Source organism: Pleurodeles waltl, chromosome 7 (genome assembly GCF_031143425.1).
Source record: "Pleurodeles waltl isolate 20211129_DDA chromosome 7, aPleWal1.hap1.20221129, whole genome shotgun sequence".
Classification (NCBI taxonomy): Eukaryota; Metazoa; Chordata; class Amphibia; order Caudata; family Salamandridae; genus Pleurodeles; species Pleurodeles waltl.
The window spans coordinates 1,189,887,523-1,189,908,515 of record NC_090446.1 but is presented as its reverse complement, the minus strand read 5'-3'; the positions used below and the strand labels follow the sequence as shown (position 1 = coordinate 1,189,908,515).

Genomic DNA, 20,993 nt, shown 5'->3' with positions numbered 1-20,993 from the left:
AGTTCCTCTTGAAAGGGTCATACCTGAAGGTGGCAATTTGGAATTAGTAGAATATAAGAGGATAGTGGCTTGTAAGGACAAACTAACAACCTCTCATTTGAGCAATTTTTCCACTAACCATTGAATCTGTATTTGACTCTCCTTTGAAACAATTACCTTGTCTTGATTTGTGTCCTGAACCGCTCCCAAGAACATTTAAGTTGTTGGCGGCCTGAGAGATGACTTGTGCTAGTTGACCGTAAGGCTGAGGCTGTTGAAAAGTGTGAGACAAGCTGTCGTAGCCCTGGTTGCCTGTCAAGATGTGGCTGCTTTTATCAACCAATCGTGGAGTTATGGGAATACATGTAAACCTTTTTGCCCCAAATGAGCTGCCACCTGAGCCAGACATTTAGTGACGGTACAGGGTGCCAATTTCAATCCAAAAGGGAGTACTTTGGACTGGTAGTGAATGGTGACTATGTTTAATCATAGGAACTTGCAATGCTTTGGGTGGACTGGGATATGGAAGTAAGCATCATGGAGATGAAATGCTGTCATGTAATCCCCATGATTGAAAACATGTAGAATACCCTGCAGAGTAACCATGCACCAAACACGTGAAAGCTCTGCTTCCTATAAAACATGTTGAGTTTACCAAGTTCTAAGATGGGATGCCATTCTCCTGATTTCTTTTTTATGAGAAAGAAAAAAAAAAGAGTAGAAAATGATTCCCCTCTGGGAAACCTGAACCTTTTCTATTGCACCCTTGCTGAGAATGGTTGATATTTCTTGCATGAGCAATCGCAGATGGTGAGGAGGCGCTCCTTTCAGGGGGTATTTTGTCACTTCTGGATGAACTCTAAGGTGTGTCCAAATGTAACTGAATATAACACCCATTTTTCTGATATAATTCAGGACCACTGTGGTAGACAGTATGAGATTCGGCCCCCAACCTGGTTCAGGAAATTGCACGGGATAACCGGCACTAATAAGTTGTCAATGCTTTTGGGCAGTGTCCATTCCTTGAGAAGGCTGCTTTCTTTAAGGTGCTTGCTTTGTGTAGATCGCTGCTGGTGGCTGTCTCAACTGTTTCTGGGGGTACGGAGGCCTGTATTAATGCTGAAAAGGCTGGTATTGCTGCTTGAACGATTGGTATCCTCCTCTGTAGGAATACAGACCTCTTCCTCTTGCTCCACGAAAGGTATGCTTAGTTATTTGTAATGTATCTAGTGATCTGGCAGTATCTGTGTCGGTCTTAATCGCTTGCAGAGTATCAACCATATTCTTGCCAAAGAGTGCCTCAACATTGTACGGCATGTCAAGGATTTTAATTCAGATTTCTGGCCTGAATGATATTGCTTTCAACCATCCTTGCTTCCCAAGCACAACTGCACCCACTAGCTGTCTGAATCCAGTTGAAGACACATGTATAGCACAATCAAGCATCTGCAATATCTTCTTGGCTTCAGCTATCATGTCTTCTGGTGAGAGATCAATGTATGTGGCAATGTCTGACCACATTTCTCTATCATAGCGGCCTGGGATATCTCATGAATTGACTGCTTTAAAAGTTGTGGCTGCCATGGAGGAGAGGCATTTCCCCAATATTCTCTAGGTGTCTGCCTTCCCTACCTGGTGGCATGGAAATGGGTGTAGATGGGTTCCTTGAACGACTCTGGGCAGCTTGCCTCATAACAGAAATTGGTTTAGGGTGACCAATTAGGCATGAAGGTAAACAATCTGACTACTTTGTCATAAAGGGAAGTTGGAATCTTTCAGCTGCTCTTTCCATCACATTCTGAAATCATCCAATGTCGTCCAATGGAGAATCCGCTAGTTGTGGTGCTGGTAGCGATGGTGTTGGGATTAGGTAGTCTTCCCATTTATTGGGAACCAATTCAGTGTCTGCAATCTCTCCTTCTTCCTTATCCTTGTCTGAGGAAGGAGCATCATCTGCCAGTGGTTCTGCTAAGGTCAGAGCCGGTGTCTGTTTTGGAGTTGTAGGTGCTGTAAGAGTATGTGATGTGCATGGTATAGGAGTTTACATCTGTGGTGATTGCAGTGGTCTTGCTGACTGCTAAGGAGAAGTAACTGGCACAGGCTCTGTAAAACTCCTAGAATAATCTTGAAGCATATTCTATAGATTATTCACCAGAGCAAGTGGCATCTGCATTGAATCCTCATGGTACTCTTGGCAACCATAATGTGGAGAGTGGTCTCTGTAATGTTCAGGGTGTTCCACATAGTCATCTGATCCGGACAGATAATATTGATCCTCATAAAACTCCTCATCATCATCATCATCTTCCTGATATTTGACTTGCAATTCAGAGGGACTACACGCTGCGCAAAAGGACTTTCATCATCAGACTCCTTAATCAAAGAGTAGTGCCGGTGGAGGAGGAGAGGCTTTACTTGGCGATGTGTGCTCAGGTTGCAACAGCTCTGTAGCTATTCTTTCCTTCTTTTTGTAAGTGTTGACGACTAAATCAGTGGTCCCACTGAAATCTTTGGAGATGACTATCATTGGCGAAGCTGCTGTCAACGGTACCATCATCAAGGCTTTCGCTAACGGTGCCATCGCTGGTGATATCTGTTAATGTCCTTGTAGATGATGCCTTCGTTGACTGTGCCATCATGGACAATATTCTTTGTTGACAGTATCGTCCTCGATGCTATTGGCGATGGTAAAATGATCAGTGACGGTGCCACACAAGTAATGGTCGACGTTGTCATATTTACCGCCAACGCTGTCGTCATTGATGAAGACTGTGTCATCGTTGAGAATTCAAAGTGCGATCCTAAAGTCGTTTTGTGTAACTTTACTGGTGATGGTAGAGAAGATGACTTTTTAAACTTTAAGCCTATCCTTACAGAAGGGGTAGAAGACTCAGACAGAACTTGTTTTGAGGAGATTTTCTCCTTTTTTGACTTGTGAACCACTGATTACTTATTCTGATTTGATTAACAATGACAAGTTTTCTTCATTGCCTTTTTAGATGACCTTGGAGCCACTCTGTCTTGAGATCTAATTTTTTCTGGGGACTTTTCTGTCTGAAAAGAGTTCATCGCTATTCTCCTCAGAGAGAGGGGCTTCCTTAGATGTTAATTTCTTAAGCCAGATGAGTAGTCTTCCCTGTCTGTCCTTTAATGTTTCTGAGGAAAAAAAGTGCAGAAAATGTTGCAGTCTTTTACCTTATGCTCTGGATGTAAGCAGTAGATGCTCTCCTTGTGAGGGTCATCTGAGTGCAGCCTCTTTTGCCACATGTTCCACGCAGCCTGAAAAGTCCTATTCTTGCTGTTTCTGTCATGGTTGTTTGTCAGAAGTCGTTAGTAGTAGGTTTCAAGAGGCTTCTGAGGTAATGTGTTCCAAAATACAAGAATTTGAAGCAAACTGAGTAGAGCTAAGGGAGACTTCCTTTATACAACGTAGGGCAGAAAATCTGAGCGATTGAAGCAGACTCTAGAGGGTGCAGTCACCTGACTGGCTGAGCTTTGGTTGTTAAGAAATGATGCGGATAAGTTAGTAAAGTGAATGTTTTAGGTATAATGTGATAAGTGCATCAATAAATACTGCTTTCTATGGTACTGTGGGACTCCCACTCGATGACAGGGAATGATTCAAACATGTCAATCTATGAAAACTCCAATACTGGAGAATGATATCTCTCCCACTGATGCCTTCTCTCCTTGGATCTGTCTTTAAGGGAGACCTTTGGGTGGGAGGAAAGTGCTCTGGTGGAAGACTGACCTTTACCATGGCTTCATGTAAAACCAGTGTCCTTCCCCTATTTTTCCTGCAGTCGATACAGGCTGATTTGTTTCTCTGCCTCTTAAAGTTCTTCTGGAGAGTATTTTTTTATTTTTTTATTTTTTTTACAGTGTCTGCATGAACTAGAACAGTAGAACAGTGATCGTCAGGCAGGCAGCGTATACAGACACTGTATGGATCTGTTTGAGCCATCTTTCCACAGGAAGGGCACTTCACAGTAACTGAAGGCATTCTGACTGAAAAATCATCTCTTAGTCAGAAACAAGTGTGAAATTACTCTAATCACAAAAGGATGTAATTCTCAATACAAATGTTAATAACGCTTATCTGTGGATATTTGCCACAAAAGGCAGAGTTCAGTGGCCCATGATCCTGTTTCCAGGAGCCGAATAAAATCACCTGGCTTGTCATCCGTGGGGCATGACAGGAAACTGAGGGTACTGAGGTCCTAAAAAAAGGCACAGTACCAGTTGCATTACCTGTATGTATTCCTTGCAGCCTAATTGCCAATTCAGTCCTTCATTTCTTTTTCCTTTTAAATAAAATCTGTGAAAGATTTACTATGTTCACCTATACTTTACAGTGACCTATATAAAACTAAAATGTTCTTTTTTAAAATTAAAATAAAATTGCCTGTTTATAGGCTGATACTGTTGTGAATGTATATGATGTTTTAGATTGATGCATGTATAAATAAATACATGTATTTTATAAGTGATCCAGGGTCCTTTTCAGTACTTATGACTTTGATGAGGAGCTCCTGGGACAGAAGTATCAGTTGAGTGGCCTGATATAGTGCATTGATCTGTATGAGCTGTCCTTTTTTTTAAACTTTTTTTTGTGGGGTTGGGGAGGTTTTTTTGGGGGGGTAGGGGGGGTTGGGATTAGGAAGTAGAAGGAGTAGACTCCTTTTCTCCAGAATGGAGGGGGCACTAGCACTAAAGTGGGATGTTGGGTGGGGCTAAGGTGAGATCACAGCAGTAGCTGCGCTTGAGGATACAATGAACCGACCAGTCTGTAGTAATTACCACATAGTGGAGGAAAAAAAATTCCTTGGAGGCTCTCCCCTCCCTCCCCCAACAGGTATAGTGTCATCAGGGTTGAGGGGGAATGGGTCAGGAGTAAGAGGGGAATGGGGGACAAGTTAAGATCTGAAGGTATAGTCTTCCTTGGAGTTATTACCCCTGAAAGTGTGACATGTGCATCCACTACCTCTCTGGTGGTGATAGGTCTATTCCTGTCATTGGTCTGACTGTGTCAGGTCAGGGGAGGCAGCTCTGGGCCCACCCCTTGTCTGCTGCCCCCAAAAGGTGCCCCTGATTGGTGGCACCTGAAGGGCACCCATGGTTACAGCAGGAACTGTGGACGTTCATCTTTTCCTACAAGACATCAACCTGCAGGTCAATGAGGTGCTCTCTGTCAAAGGGCAAGATAATATGATGTAGCTGGACCTCTTGATGAAAGCCAGAAATACGCAACCAGAAGTAGTAGCAGAGGATAACAGAGCTGCTCAATTGGCGGAGTCCTGTGTATACAGTGTGATAGCGTTAGAAAGGTCTTAACCCTCTTCACAATCTCTTCTACCCTCTTTCAATACAGGTCACAGGGATGTTGGAGCAAGGCCTCCATATATACTCACTGGGCCCGGTTATAATGAGACAGGAGGTCCATGGAATTGGTCATGCACCAGTATGTGGCAGCACCAACTGCATCAACACGCTTACTCTCCCTTATCAGGAAGGTAAGCCTTATGCTGCCCCTCTTTCGGGCAGTGAAAACCACCAGGAAGTCTGGGGGAACATGACCTGATGGAGAGAAACGAACGGTGGAGGTTTGAACTTTTTCTCAATCCTGGGTGTTACCACCCAGAATTTCACAGGGTCCCTAAAAATGTCTGTGGCACACCACCATAGGGAGAAACTCAAGGGAAAAACATTAGTTACTTACTTGTAACTGTGGTTCTTCAGTATTGGTATCTTCCATAGATTCACATGCTTGAATCATCCCCGTCGTTGAGGTGGGAGCCTCACGGTAATTTCAAATACATATAGCAGTAAGTATTACACACTAGGCCCTAATGGCCCAAATAGGCACTTTTATAGCCTATCCATGTCCTTTTATAAAAAGGAACGAAACCTAAGCCACAGCCAATCAGGCGTCAACACCCTCTAGAACACTCCCAACAGAGGCTGTTTCCCTCAGATTTTCTAGTACAAGTGTGAAGCAGAAAGTTCATCCATAAGGGGAGCCTCTGAGGTGAGGCGGGTGGGTCTCATGTGAATCTATGAAAGATACCAATACTGGAGAACCACAGTTACAGGTAAGTAACTAATTTTCTTCTCCAGTATTGGATCTTTCATAGATTCACATGCTTGAATTAGAGTAGCGAGCAGTAATATTGTCTAATCAGGCAGTAGCTGCATTCTCATAATAACCACAATAATAATACTAATAATAATAATAATAATAATAATAATAATAATAATAATAATAATAATAATGAGTAATCCGACTCCTGGTCATTATTCAATAGCAATATACCAATGTTCACAGGAAGATAACAATAGGCATAATAACCCTAATCATCAGCATCACTATAAGTATCAAGCTAGCAACAATAATAATAACCACAATAATCATTAAAAGTAGGCAAGTTAACCTTGACCAGATTAGGGAAACGTAGTTCACATACCATGTTTGTGGGGGTGGGATGACCAGTGAGGCTCACCTTAACAAAATAAATGCCTCAGCACTGCTTGCCCTGCCGCTGTGTCCATGTTATTCGTCTCTTCGAGACAGTAGAGTCTTGTGAAAGTATGTTGGCTGGACCACGTGGCCGCTCTACAAATAGGTTGAAGGGGCACTCCCGCGCAGAGTGCTGCCGACATGGCTACCACCCTCAAAAAATGGGCTCTCACCCTGCTGTGGAGCGATTTACCGGCCCGAGTATGACAGAATTGGATCGCCAGGGTGATCCACCTGGCAATAGTCTGTTTGGACACTGGAAAAGCCCTTCCTCGCATCTCCAAAGGCCACAAATAACCAGTCTTATTTGCGTATGTTCCGTGTTTTTTTAAGGTAAAACTTCAAACATCTCTTAATATCCAGCGAATGAAATGCCTTTTCTGCTACCATCTGTGGGTTAGGAAAAAGTCACTTTCGGAATATACTTAGGATTCGTCCTAAGAATTACACCAGTAGTGGTGAACTGAAGAAAAGGCTCTTTGATGGTGAGGGCCTGTATGTCACTTACTCTCTTAGCTGAAGTAAGAGCCAGTAACATTAGATGAATTTCAGTTCCGCCCTGTGGATTGGCTCAAAAGGGGGGTTCATGAGTTGCCCCAGCACCACATTTAGGTACCATAACTGCGGAGGTTTCCGCACCGGTGGAAGAGCTCGAAACAGACCCCTAAGGAATTGCTTCACAATCCTGGTAGAATATAACAAGACAGTGTTTTGAGATCGGCGGTACCTCGAAATTGCTGCCATGTGCATTCAGATGGAGGAATACGAGAGACCAGACTTTGCCAAGGGCAACAAATACGTCAGTACCTGTTCCGGAAGAGAAGAGATAGGATGGATTCCTTTCATCGCACACCAAACACAAAAACGATTCCATTTCAGCCTTTAGGTCTTGTTGGTGGTGTCCGCCCTGGCCGTGGCTAGAATTGCTCTACATTCTGAAGAGAAGTCTAAAGTGGCGCATTCATCGAATCAGGAGCCAGGCCGACAAGTGGAGATGACTGATCTGGATGTCTGACCTGGCCCTGGTGCATTGTCAACAGGATTGGCTTCCATCTGAGTAGCACATGTGGCTATTCCGAGAACATGAGGAGTTCCGTGAATCACACCTGTCTGGGCCACCTGGGTGCTATTAGAAGGTGACAACCCTCTGTCTTCATCTTGCTGATGACTCTTGGTACTAGTAGGTTCGGAGGAAAGGCGTAGGCATAGACTCCTGACCTTCTCATCAAAAACGCATTCCCCCACGACCCTTTTTGGGGAAGCCAGCTTGCATAATAAAGGCATTTCTTGTTCTCGAATGTTGCAAACAGATCGAGATTTGGTTTGCCCCATAACCGGAAGAGTTAGTCTAGAACCTCCTGGTCCAGTTCCCACTCATGATACATGATCACCGTCCTGCATAGGGTATCCGCTAGAATGTTGGTCTCTCCTGGCACATGCTCTGCCCTCAGAGAATATGTTGTTTGCTATGGCCCATTTCCAGATGTTCTGAGCCTGTTGTGAGAGCTGCAGAGACCTTCTGCCACCCTGCTGGTTTAGATACAACATGCTCGTAGTATTGTTCATCCTGATCAAAACATTTGAATTTTGAAGCCTTGGTAAATATGCCTTTAGAGCCAAATCTATTGCTTTGAGCTCCAGCTGGTTTATGTGGAGTTGTTTGTCTTTTCGAGACCAGGACCCGCTGATCTGTAGATCTTGAAGGTGGGCACCTCAACCTTCGAGGGAGGCATCCGATGTTACTATGTAGCGGGGCACCTGATGAAGAAACAGGAGCCCGCTGGACAAGTTGCCCGGTGTCGCCCACCAAGGCAAGGCGATCCGCATTGCCGATGTGATGAGAATTTTGTCCTCCAAAGACCCCTGTACCTGAAGCCACTGAGTGCCCAATTGCTCCTGTAGGGGTCGCATATACAGTCTGCAATCTGGGATCAGCGGAATGCATGACGAGATCATTCCCAGTAACGACTTGTAGGTTCAAACTGAAACTCACTTTTTTGTCAAGAGCTTTTGGGCCAAGGCGTTCAGCTTTTGTTTTCTTTCCTGAGACGGGTATGCCTTGCTGCGGACAGTGTCCAGTACCGCTCCCAAGAAGTTCAATTTCTGTGCGGGGCGAACGCGTGACTTTTGGTAATTGATGGTAAGTCTGAGATCTTCGAACAACTGGAGCCAGGCGGTTGTGTGGTGTACCACCTGAGTTCTTGATGATGCCTTGACGAGCCAGTTGTCGAGATAAGGAAACACCTGCATGCCCAACTGGCGTAGGTGCGCTGCCACTGGAGCCAGCATCTTTGTAAAAATTCTGGGGGCTGATTTCAAACCGAAGGGAAGGACAAAACTGAAGATGCATACCAGCCACCTTGAACCTAAGGAATCTTCGATGGTTTCGGTGTATTGGGATGTGAAAATACGCATCCTAGAGGTCTAGGGATGTCATGTGATCTCCAGGATTTAAGAGGCGCAAGATGTCCTGCGGCGTTACCATCCTGAACGACTGTTTCTTCAGGAATTTGTTCAGTGATCTTAAGTCCAGTCTCCTGAAGGTTTCTTTACCAGAAAGAAGCGTGAATAGAACCCCTTGGTTCTGTGAGGAGCAGGGACCAGTTCTATTGCCCCTTTGCACAGCATCACATACAATTCCCTGAGGAGTTGCTTTAAACGTGGAGGCGGTGGGCCTGACGGAGGGATGTTCGGTGGTCTCTGTATGAACTCCAGAGTAGGTTCACTGGCCACTATATCCAGCACCCACCTGTCAGATGTTATGCTCAACCATCTAAGGAAGTGAGAAGTGATGCAACCACCCAATGTTTCGAGCCTCGGATAGCGTAGGAAGCTAGTATGGCCGTTTGGTCATTGTTTTCTGCTGGTATCTCTTCCACGGGCAGCCGATCTTCCCTTCGGGGGTGCCTATAAGCAGCGGTAGGTGGCAATCGATAATGCTGCTGTTGCTGGCTATATTGCTGCTGGGGTCCTGCTGAAGAGGACTGGTACTGGGGTCTATACTGTTGGAAGCCACCTCGAAAGGAGTAACTTCCTCTAACCCTTGCGCCTCGAAAAGGCTGTTTCCTGTACTGTAACGTACCAAGGGATTATGCCGTGTCCGTATCAGTCTTGATGGCCTGCAGCATGCCATCCACATGCTTCACAAAGAGGCTTGTCCCATGAAACGCCATGTCCAGAATTCTGCTCCGAACCTCAGGGCGGAAGGAAGTAGACTTCAGCCACCCCTGTCTACGCAAGACCCCTGCACCTGCCAGCTGTTGGAAACCCGTCAACAAAATGTTGATTGTGCAATCAATGATCTCAGCTGCAATCCGCTCACCCTCCTGCAGCATCTTCTTTGCTTCCAACTTGGCATCCTGAGGCAAGAGGTCCAAATAAGCAGACATGTTTGCCCACATCTGGCGATCATTCCTTCCTAAAATCGCCAAGGAGTTAGCCGCTTTCATAGTGATCGCCGCCACCGAGAAAAATGTCTTCCCAATATTGTCCAGCCTCCTTCTGTCCCCGTCTGGAGGCGATGCAATAGGTGCTGAAGGGTTCTTTGAGCGATGCTGTTCCGTTTGAGATATTACTGAATCCGGTTTCGGCTGTGACACTAAGCAGGTCAGAGTGTTATCAGGGGCTTTGTATTTCTTTTCCAGCCTCGGCATCTAGGAAGGCACTGTTGCTGGATTTTTCATCGCCTTCAACCCCTCCTGCCATAGGAAATCCACTATCGGAATAGCCCTCACCGACCTCTTTGAAGTCACATAAGAAACAATCAGTTTCCTGAGAGATAATAGCAAGGCAAATCTCTTGGCTGCTCTCTCCATCAAATTATGGAAGCCCCCTATGTCCTCAGGGGGTGAATCAACCGGCCCAGCCGGCGGGGTGACGGTGTGGGGATAAGGTAGTCATCCCACTCACTAGGAGCTGCTTCCATTATCTCACCTTCTTCCCTCTCGTCATCTTTAGAGAGATGATCATCCTGGAGATCTGACACTAACGATCTAGGCCTGGGAAAGGAAGTTTCTGCCTCTACTGCTGGGTATGATGGATCCTGCTGGAATGTAGTTGACGAATAGAAGGGCTGTTCCTGCCCTTCATCCTCTTCATCCAAGTCTTGGCATTTTACATGCAGCTGCGATGGACTACTGGCTGTGCCAAACATCTTGTGCTTCTGAGAATAAATGTCCTCGACATCATCTAGGAGGTGTTGTGGAGGGTACGGCAACACCTTGCTCGGAGAGGTATGTATCACCCCATGGTGATGAAAAAAAAAAAAAGGAGGGAGGTAGGAATCTTGCCGAATCCTGTTGCACCATCAAATCTCCAGAAGATGGTACCGTCGCCAACGGTTGCACTGACGAAACCTCTAATATGGTCGTCGACAGTTCAGTTTTCGTCGACTTATCTCGTTGACGGTTCTCTCACCGACGGTCCTCTCGTTGGCGGTGCCGTCGTTGCTGGTGTGCTCGCCAACAGTGCCTTCATCCTCGACAGGTGTTTCGTCGACGGATGGACCAACAACGCTTCCGTCACCGAAGTCTTTGTCGACGATGCCTTTTTATAGATTTTGGCAGTGATGGTCGTTGATGAAAGCGGCAATGACGTAACTATCATCAGGGACACCGCTGTAGTAAACGTCCACGCCGTCGCAGTGACAGTCGACACAGTAGTCAACAGGGTCGTCGTGGACGGGCCTTTTTTGGCAGCATCTGAGGAGAGTCTTACCACGTCCTTTTCTGGTGACAGGGCACTTCTTGGGGGTGCCTTTTTTCCCCCACAGGCATAGTAGGCTCTGAGCGAACCTTTTTTAAGAGTCTTAAGTGGGTCTCTGATCCCGAGGTAGCTATCTCTAGGCGCTTATGCTTCTCCACAGATGTATATTTCGTCTTTTTAGCAACCTTCTTCGGAGGCTCTTCAGGCAGCCTTCCTCTTTCTCCAGGTCTTGAGATGAGGCCTCACTCATCTGAAGATGGGTTTTCCATGGCTTTCAGCCTTTGTAGCCACAACAAGACCCTACCCTCAAGGTACTTGAGAGTTTTGTGACTGAAGGTGCGACAGATCTTACAGTCTCTCACCTTGTGACCTGGATGCAGGCAGTAAACGCATTTTTTATGGGGATCATCAATATGCAGTCTCTTCTTCCCACAACTGCCACAATCTCTGAAAAGACCTTTCTTAGTCTGTTGAGACATATTGTCATTGCAAAGCTAGGTTCTCTGACAGAAATAATCCTGTCAGAAAACTAAACTGAGCAGAGCTCAGGGAGACTCCCATCACACGACGTGCGGTAGAAAATCTGAGGGAAACAGCCTCTGTTGGGAGTGTACTAGAGGGTGATGACGCCTGATTGGTTGCAGCTCACGTTGGGTTTCTTTTTATAAAAGGACATGGATAGGCTATAAAAGTGCCTATTTGGGCCATTAGGGCCTAGTGTGTAATACTTACTGCTATATGTATTTGAAATTACCGCGAGGCTCCCACCTCGACGACGGGGATGATTCAAGCATGTGAATCTATGAAAGATCCAATACTGGAGAATGCTCTGTTCTGGATAGTGTCTCCACTAGGAAGTCCTCTTCCTCTGGGGGTAACGTCCACATCTACCTTGAAGTAGGCAGTTACGGGGTGGATGACATGGTGGAATGTGGTCGGACTGTTTGGTGGGAACACCTAACAGGAGCTCCTTGTCAGGGTCCCTTGAGGGCTTCATATCATGGTCCTCCCAATGATACTCTGTGGGAAATGGATGAGCGGGTGCCCCAATGTACTCTACTGGACAATAGGGAATAGGGCTACCTGAATCAGAACAAGACTCCGGTGACCCATGAGGAGAAGTTGAAAGAGGTGAGTGAGGAGGATGTGCAAATAGTGAAGGTGAGAGGGGAGGTGGAGGAGGAGGAGGAGGAGGGGGGGGGGAAGGGCTAGCACACCCTTCTTTGTCTGCTCCTTTGAAGCCATGGTTATGCCTAAATCTGCGCCTCCTGTAAAGGAGTATCTTCCGGTTGGGTAGTATCCTCGAAGTAAGTCTCCGCTTTTTCTGCCAGTGAGGAGATTAATGATGATGGCTTGCTGCCTGTCGCCATGCGCCTGTTGGAGTTTTTCAAGGATTGGCCTCTCTTCAGAGTCGGCGATGGATGGTCTTGGCGCGGACACTGATTTCAGCACCAACCTTGCCTTCAATGGAATTGTTGGCTTTGAGGCCTTGGTGCCAACCTGCGCTCTTGGACTCAAAGGTCTATGGGGGAGGGGAGGGGGGATTTTGAAGCTTTTGGCTGGATTCCATCTCTGCTTGAACACCTTGCTTCGGTGTCAACTGAAGCAAGAGGGCAGCAGCAAACCTAAGGGTGAAGGTGGTTTGCACACAGGGCTCGACTCCAGGTCCCCCTGGAAAGAGGTGACCGGTCTCGACATGCAGCTGCTTGTGTGTATTGGAAGTGTGGGTGGAGGTCTGGGTGTCCACCGTACTTATACATCTCAGCATGGACTTAGTGCAAGGTCCAAGGTCGGCTGAGGTAGAAGGGGCGTCATCAAACGACTTTCTCCTCTTCTGGCTCGGAGGAATCTGATCAGATGATTTCTGGGCTGGGTTGATACGTTGGATGGCTCATTGTAATCCTCCACTTGAGCAGCGAGAGGGTCTGCTTTTTTGAAGAAGTCCAGCATCTCAGAGAAACATCTGTACATTGTGTTGTGGCCCACTGTTTGACCCTCTAGTGTCTGAGGGTCTTCTTGTTCCTGAAGGTTGAGCAGGAGTTGCAGTGGGTTTTGTTTTGCGCAGAGGAGAGGCACAAATTGAGAGTGGAGGTCACCGCAGGGATACTTTGAGTGGCACTGTGTGAATCTCTTGAAGGATGTCTGATCAGTCACCTTATACAGCTCTTCATTCTCCGGAGTCGTTAAGGTGCAGGGCACAGGAGGAAGGGGGCTCCTGAGTACCAGGAGGCCCAGTCTTAGACAACAATATCTTAAGAAGAGGAAAAATGGAATGAATGTCAGAGTAGAACTCTTCTCAGAGACAGGAAGGAAACTTGAAAGACCTCTTCGGAAAAAAAAAAATAGCATGAGTCTCAGCTCAACATTAGGGTTATGCAGAGCATGTGTATCTACAGCTGCACACATGCGACAAACTTATTTGTCTGTGGGAGACTGCCCTTGCACACGGAGGATGGCTAGCTGGAGGAGTCCACAAAACTAAGGTTTTGGAAAATGGAGGAAGCTGGAAAGATCAACGTATGACGGGAAGACTGGTCACTAGGAGGTAGTCTTGCACTGAGGGAAGGTTTGTGAGGTTCAAATTAACCTCCTATCTGGGACAGGAGGGAGAGGTTAGTTGCACTAGAGGGGAAGGAGTGTTAGATGGACAGGTGAAGAGAAGGGAGTACAGAGGATCTCCCTACAGCCTAAGGCAAGCACAATACAGGATAAGTGTACAAAATATACACATTTAGGCAAACACAATTATTAGGATATGCACTAAAATATAGGATACAAAGTACTACAACAAAAGTGAGAAAGGGCTACCTTAAGCCTTGAATTGCACATGTAGGTATTAACTGCTTGTTTGATGAAGTATATTCACATGCATTTTCTGCATCCAAACTGTACTTAACACTCCCCCACCGTATGCACATTTGTCATTCAACCCCTCCAGCTAAAAGCACTCCCATTAATTGACAGCCTTTACATTACTATACCTAGTATGTAGAACTCATGCAATATACTATGCCCTTTTCGCTCCCAAACCCTAATTGTCACTGGCACTTTAATTCCACAACATGAAGAATTCTGAGGTGTACATGATTACAGTATATTTAGGAGGTTACCTTTGACAACAAAGTTCCTCTCCCTACTGTATGTCCTTATTTGTCATAACATGTGATAGGTTCAAGAAAAACATCAGAAAATGACAGTACATGGGAGGGAAGGGTGCAGTTTCAAGGAGAGAAACCTAGCCAGAGGCAGCTCTCCCCTTCAAAAAATTATGTTATAATGTGTACAGTACTAAACACAAATGTTCCGTATGTGCATCCTATGTATGGAAAATGTCACTTACCCAGTGTACATCTGTTCGTGGCATGAGACACAGTTGTGATGAGCATGTCCCTCCCTGTTTGTTTAGGTAATACATTGTTGTCATGTTGTCTGTTTTGACAAGAATGTGTTTGTGGGCTATTAGCGGTTAAAATGCTTTCAATGCTAGAAACACCGCTAACAGCTCTAAATGGTTTATATGCAATAGCCTTTGTTGAACGTCCCATTGTCCCTGTATGCTGTGCTGGTTGAGGTGTGCTCCCCACCCTATCATGGAAGCATCTGTTTTGATCACGTATTGAGGCACTGGGTCTTGGAATGGCCGCCCTTGGTTTAAATTTATAGGATTCCACCATTGAAGCGAGGAGTGTGTTTGGCGGTCTATCAACACTAGATCTTGAAGTTGACCCTGTGCTTTTGTCCATTGGGTTGCTAGGCACTGTTGTAAGGGCCGCATGTGTAGTCTTGCATTTGGGACAATGGCTATGCATGAAGACATCATGCCTAGGAGTTTCATTACAAACCTCACTTGATAGTGTTGGTTTGGGTGCATGTTTAGTATTATATTTTGGAAGGCTTGTACTCTTTGTGGACTTGGAGTGGCAATCCCTTTTTGTGTGTTGATTGTTGCTCCTAGGTATTGTTGTGTTTGACACGGATGTAGAGGTGATTTTTGGTAGTTTATAGAAAACCCTAACTTGTGAAGGGTTTCTATGACGTAGTTTGTGTGTAGAAGACACTGTTGCTGAATGCTGGTTTTTATTAACCAATCGTCCAAGTAAGGGAATACATGCATGTGCTGTCTTCTGATGTGAGCAGCTACTACTGCAAGACATTTTGTGAATACCCTTGGGGCTGTTGTGATGCCGAATGGTAGCACTTTGAATTGGTAATGCATGCCTTGGATTACGAACCTCAAGTATTTCCTGTGGGAAGGATGTATGGGTATGTGGAAATAAGCATCTTTGAGATCTAATGTTGACATGTAGTCCTGTTGTTTGAGCAAGGGTATCATGTCTTGGAGTGTTACCATGTGAAAATGATCTGATTTGATGTAATGATTTAGTGTTCGTAGGTCTAATATGGGTCTCAGTGTTTTGTCCTTTTTCGGAATTAGGAAATACAGGGAGTAAACTCCTGTTCCTTTTTGATGGTCAGGTACTAGTTCTATTGCTTCCTTTTGTAACTATGCTTGGACTTCTAGTTGTAACAGATCTAAGTGTTGTTTGGGCTTGCTGTGTGCTCTTGGAGGCACATCTGGTGGCAAATGTAGGAATTCTATGCAATAACCATGTTGGATAATGGCTAGGACCCACGCGTACCTAGTTATGTGTTCCCAGTTTTGGTAATAATCTGTGAGCCTCCCCCCCACTGGTGGTGTGGGTTTGTGACGGAGTCACTGTTTCGTTTGTGGGGTTTTTGGGCTTTGGAATTTCCCTCTTGTTTTAGGGAACTGTCCACCCCTATATTGTCCCCGAAAACCTCCTCTCTGATATTGGCCCTGGTATGTGGGTCTAACTTGTGAGGTGGAGGGCTCTGTGCTCTGGGCCCGAAACCCCCCTATAAAGTGTGGCTTCCTAAAAGTGCCTCTGCTCTGTGGGGAGTAGAGCGCGCCCATGGCTTTGGCTGTGTCAGTGTCTTTCTTCAGTTTGTCTATCGCTGTATCCACCTCCGGCCCAAACAATTGTTGTCCATTGAAAAGTATATTCAGCACAGCCTGCTAGATTTCTGACTTAAATCCGGAGGTGCGTAGCCACGCATGTCTCCTAATGGTTACCGCCGTGTTCACTGTCCTGGCCGCCGTGTCTGCTGAGTCCATAGCCGACCTTATTTGGTTGTTGGAGATAGTTTGGCCCTCCTCGACAACCTGTTGGGCACGTTTCTGGAACTCTTTGGGAAGGTGTTGAATGAAATGCTGCATTTCGACCCAATGTGCCCTGTCGTATCTGGCCAGTAGAGCTTGCGAATTGGCAATTCGCCATTGACTGGCTGCCTGTGCTGCCACCCTTTTGCCTGCTGCATCGAATTTCCGACTTTCTTTGTCGGGTGGTGGTGCGTCTCCAGAAGTTTGTGAGTTTGCCCTCTTCCGGGCTGCTCCTACTACCAGCGAATCAGGAGTTAAGTGTTGTGTAATGTACACAGGGTCCGTAGGGGGAGGTTTATATTTCTTCTCCACCTAGGTGTAATGGCTCTGCTCTTGACAGGGTCTTGAAACACCTGTTTGGTGTGTTTTAACATGCCTGGTAACATTGGTAAACTTTGGTATTGGCTGTGCGTAGATGACAGGGTATTGAACAAGAAGTCATCTTCTATGGGCTCTGCATGCAATGCTACGTTGTGAAAAGTAGCTGCCCTGGAAACCACCTGCATGTAAGCAGTACTGTCCTCCGGTGGTGATGGCCTTGCCTGGTAGCAATCCGGACTATTATCTGAGACCGGTGCATCATACAAATCCCATGCATCCGGGTCATCTTGGCTCATCCCTGTGTGCGCTGGTGACTGCATCATTGGGGGTGTTGCTACTGGGGACAGATTTGGTGAGTGCGATGGCTGTGGAGAAAACTGTGGTGGTGTTTTTTCTTTAGCCACTTTTGCATTTGGCTGCATTTCCGCCTCATGGAATGCGAGCTTCCGCTTCATTTTAATTGGAGGAAGAGTTCTGATTTTCCCTGTGTCTTTTTTTTATATGGAGCCTCCTCTGGGTATGGTCTGGCTCTCCCATGCCCAGTTCTTGTTCAAACCTGTGGCCTTGTAATTGTGAGGAAAGGCCCTGTTCGTCTGTGTAGGAGCTGTGTTTCGGCTCCGAGGCTGCATGTTTCGGTACCGAAACCTTTTCGGTAGTCTTTTTCGGTTCCGAGGAAACCTTTTTGGCCTTCGGGGTGCCAATCTCTCGGTGTCGAGTCTGGTCGAAGCCAGTATCTCGGTGCAGAGTCTGCTCGGAGCCAGTATCTCGACCGGAGTCGGATGTCTTTGGTTGCTGGGAGGCCTTTTTCGGTACCGATGTTTGGTCACCATGTTTTCGGGTAGAGCCATGGTGTTGGCGGTGGCGTCCCCTGGGCCTTCATGATTTTTGAGTGAGTTTTTGCCAGGGCTGGTTTACTCACGGTTTGTTGCCTCGTCGGCGGCTCACTCTCGGGCTCGACTGAGTCCAAATCGGGGATGGAGAAAGTCTCCTCTTCTTCGACGTCGGGGTGTCCTGCCGGTGTCGACGCCATTTGAAGTCTTCGAGCTCAACGATCACGCAGTGTCTTCTTGGATCGAAATGCCCGACAGGCCTCGCACGTATCCTCTGTGTTCAGGGGACAAACACAGATTACAGACCAAGTGTTGGTCTGTATAAGGATACTTAGCGTGGCAGTTGGGGCGGAAGCGGAAGGGGGTCCGTTTCATGAGCCTTGAAGATGGATGCGGTCGGGCTGACCAGGCCCCGCCGAGGAGTGGAAGCCCCGAAGGGCTGCCGGAGCTTTTCTTTCTTCAGTGTCGATGTGCTAGCACTAAGCCGGTACCGAGAGCAAACAATACCGTCTAATTTTCCGATTGATAACTATCTTTTCCGAACCGAAACACGGAGCCAAGAGGAACACGTACGAACCCGATGGCGGAAAGAAAACAATCTAAGATGGAGTCGACGCCCATGCGCAATGGAGCCGAAAGGGAGGAGTCCCTCGGTCTCGTGACTCGAAAAGACTTCTTTGAAGAAAAACAATTTGTAACACTCTGAGCCCAACACTAGATGGCAGGATAATGCACAGCATGTGTATCTGCAGCTACACATGCCATCGAACATATATATATTTATATTTATTGAGTTTTAGAAAGCAGGATATATTATATTGCTGTGCTGCTCCACGGTTACCAGTTTTCTTTTTAGTAATCATTACTAACCACTCAAAATGGCCTATGACCCTCTTCGAGTACAATACAAATTTAAGAATTACATTTTACCTTGGTAGTGGACCACAGACACACACTAATGAAGAAAAAATATTGCCTTTCACTGTTTGGTTCCGCTCACCTCTTTGCTCGTTCCAGGTCATCATTGGCCTGTTCTAATTCTCTCACGTATTTGTGAAGCTGATCTTTAATACCCTGCGTCTGAACAAGTTCATCTTCCAACATAGAAACCTGTTTGTAGCTCTGAGAGTATTGATGTTCAAGTTTTTCCTGAAAAATAGGAGGTTATAAAACTTAATTCACGCCAAAATGGGGGGGCAAGTAGCAACTCGGAATAAATTCAACACACTGGTCAGATGAACCTGTTTTAGTGTAAAAATAAAGATATTTCATGCACGTTCTGCAAGTACGTCTAAATGACAACACAGGAAGGTTGAGTCCCCAAAGTGGAATAGGTGGTGGAATTCCACAGGCTTTGGGAGCGCCCACAGCAAGCAGTTACCAAGGCTAAGACAGCCTATGAGCATTTATTTCTGCACAGAATTTTCGGATGCCTTTACCTCAAATAACCAAGATAGCACAGAACAGCTCAGCTACATTATCTTCCTGAACTATCTATAGGATTCTCTGTGTTGCCTAGAGTTTAAAAAACACGAAAAGGCATGGAGGAGCACCCATGTAATTGCTCATTATACGAAATCGTTGCCAATCATAAACAGACTACAATTTCCAGCCTTGAATTTCTTCTGGGAAATCTCACTGTTGCTGCAACCAATAAATGCATCAGGCACATGCGGGAGAAGAGGTGAGATCACGATCTTAAAACAAAAGCACTACGCTGCATGCTTGTGATGAAGTGTTATTTTAGTACTGCCAAAATAAGATCAGTTAGTTAACTTATTTGTTTATTTAAAAAAAGCTAAATGTCTCATTTCAATTCATTTAGCGATTTTCAAAGACAGGTGAGAGAATAAAATAGGCCGAGAATTTTAAGGTCATTGACTTAAACTCCTGTTCTATGTGAAATTCTTTTAAAGGCAAGACTGAATAATCTCGTTTTTAACAGTTTCTAGAACAGCATGTACTTAGGCTCTGAAGTTAAGTTCAGGATGAGGGCATTCCAGAGTATTCGGTAGAGCAACGCTTCCTTAACTTTTTAGAACCGTGACCCAATTTGTAGAACAATGTTAACCAACCTACCAAGCTTTAACATACTACCTACCTCTACGAACTCGTGTGTCAAAATTGTATTTCCTTTGGCTGGTTACTAGTGCTCCGATATTTGTTTTTCTTGTGTTTAGTAGGAGAAAACATTTTGGTAAAAACAACAAAATGTGGGAGCATTTGTTAGTTTAAGAGATATCACTCTGTTAAAGAGGTTGACTGGAGAAAGGGGGGGACAATTTGTCCTTTCCAAAAGGGGGGACTTAATAAAACAATAAAAGAAACTGAAGAGTGGAATGCTAAACATTCAGCTCCAGTCACAAAGATCTGGGTTTAATCTATTGTTTCTTGCCCACCACGCCACATCATCAAGGTGGTTGTATTCATTAATTGTCAGTTTATCTAGTTCTGATTCAAACCCTTGAACTATTATCATCGGACAGCAAGATTAATTATGACAATTTTTAAAACAACAAAATATTGGTGAGCTCAGGCATACAAAGATTCTATTACATCTGGCTGAAATTTGTCTTAATAAATACTGTCTTTACATTTGAACATGAAATCTACAGAAAGGAGAGAATGCAGTGGGCATCTCCTGTTCCCCAGCTGTGCTAATTTCAGTATGGGCTGGTGAGAAACAGATATAGCTCGGACAGGGTAAATGTCAAATACCTGACAGAGATAACAACTTGGTTAAGATAGATCAATCATTTGTTTTTAAGTCAGAGTGGAGCTCAACAACACTACAACATAAGTATGATTTTTGGGTTCAATTATTTACATTAAAAATAACGTGAAATCATGCTATTCTAAAGAAACTTCAAAATATGCAGAGGTGCAGAATGCAAAGGGCCATTCATTACCATTGCCAAGTGTGGGGCTAGGCCATGGCTCACGAGAGGCAAATACATTCCAACACATAGTGTATTACAGTCTGCACATCTGCATTTGTGCTTTATGCTAAGGCAAGTTTTCATTTGTCAAGGGTTTTAAAGTGTTAACATTTTGCAGTAGGTTAAATGTCCATTGAAGAGGTCTTGTGTAGTTAGTTTAGTGCAGTTCAGTTGATACCATGTGTGTAGTAGCTGGAATAAGCAATGGAGAGTCAGTAAGCAGTGACTTCCCATGGCGGTTTTGCTCTACTGTGTATTGAAATGTAATCTGAACTTTCTGTTGTAATAATAAATGTGTCAATGTGCGTTTATTTGTACAGGCACTCTCAATAAAGTGTTATTGGGTCACACCTATTTTTACTGCAATGGCAGTGAAAATAGATGTGGCTCTATACCATTATTTACAGCACCTACAGCAACTGTATTGATAAACAATAATGTAACAGTAGAGCGCTACAGGTATCTCACTGCATCCATTGGCTAGCCCCCATACACTTTCTATTTCAGTGCCTAGTAGTATT

At 45.3% G+C, this 20,993-nt stretch overlaps 1 protein-coding gene across 2 annotated transcripts in view; it reads right to left on the bottom strand.

Annotated features, from left to right (window-relative positions):
* NDEL1 (nudE neurodevelopment protein 1 like 1) overlaps positions 1-20,993 on the bottom strand; it is a 354,675-nt gene that overhangs the window by 221,605 nt on the left and 112,077 nt on the right. For both annotated transcript variants that reach the window (XM_069200297.1, XM_069200298.1), the window contains exon 4: positions 18,534-18,682. In XM_069200297.1, the coding sequence (XP_069056398.1) occupies positions 18,534-18,682 (149 nt within the window). The remainder of the gene's footprint in view (positions 1-18,533; positions 18,683-20,993) is intronic.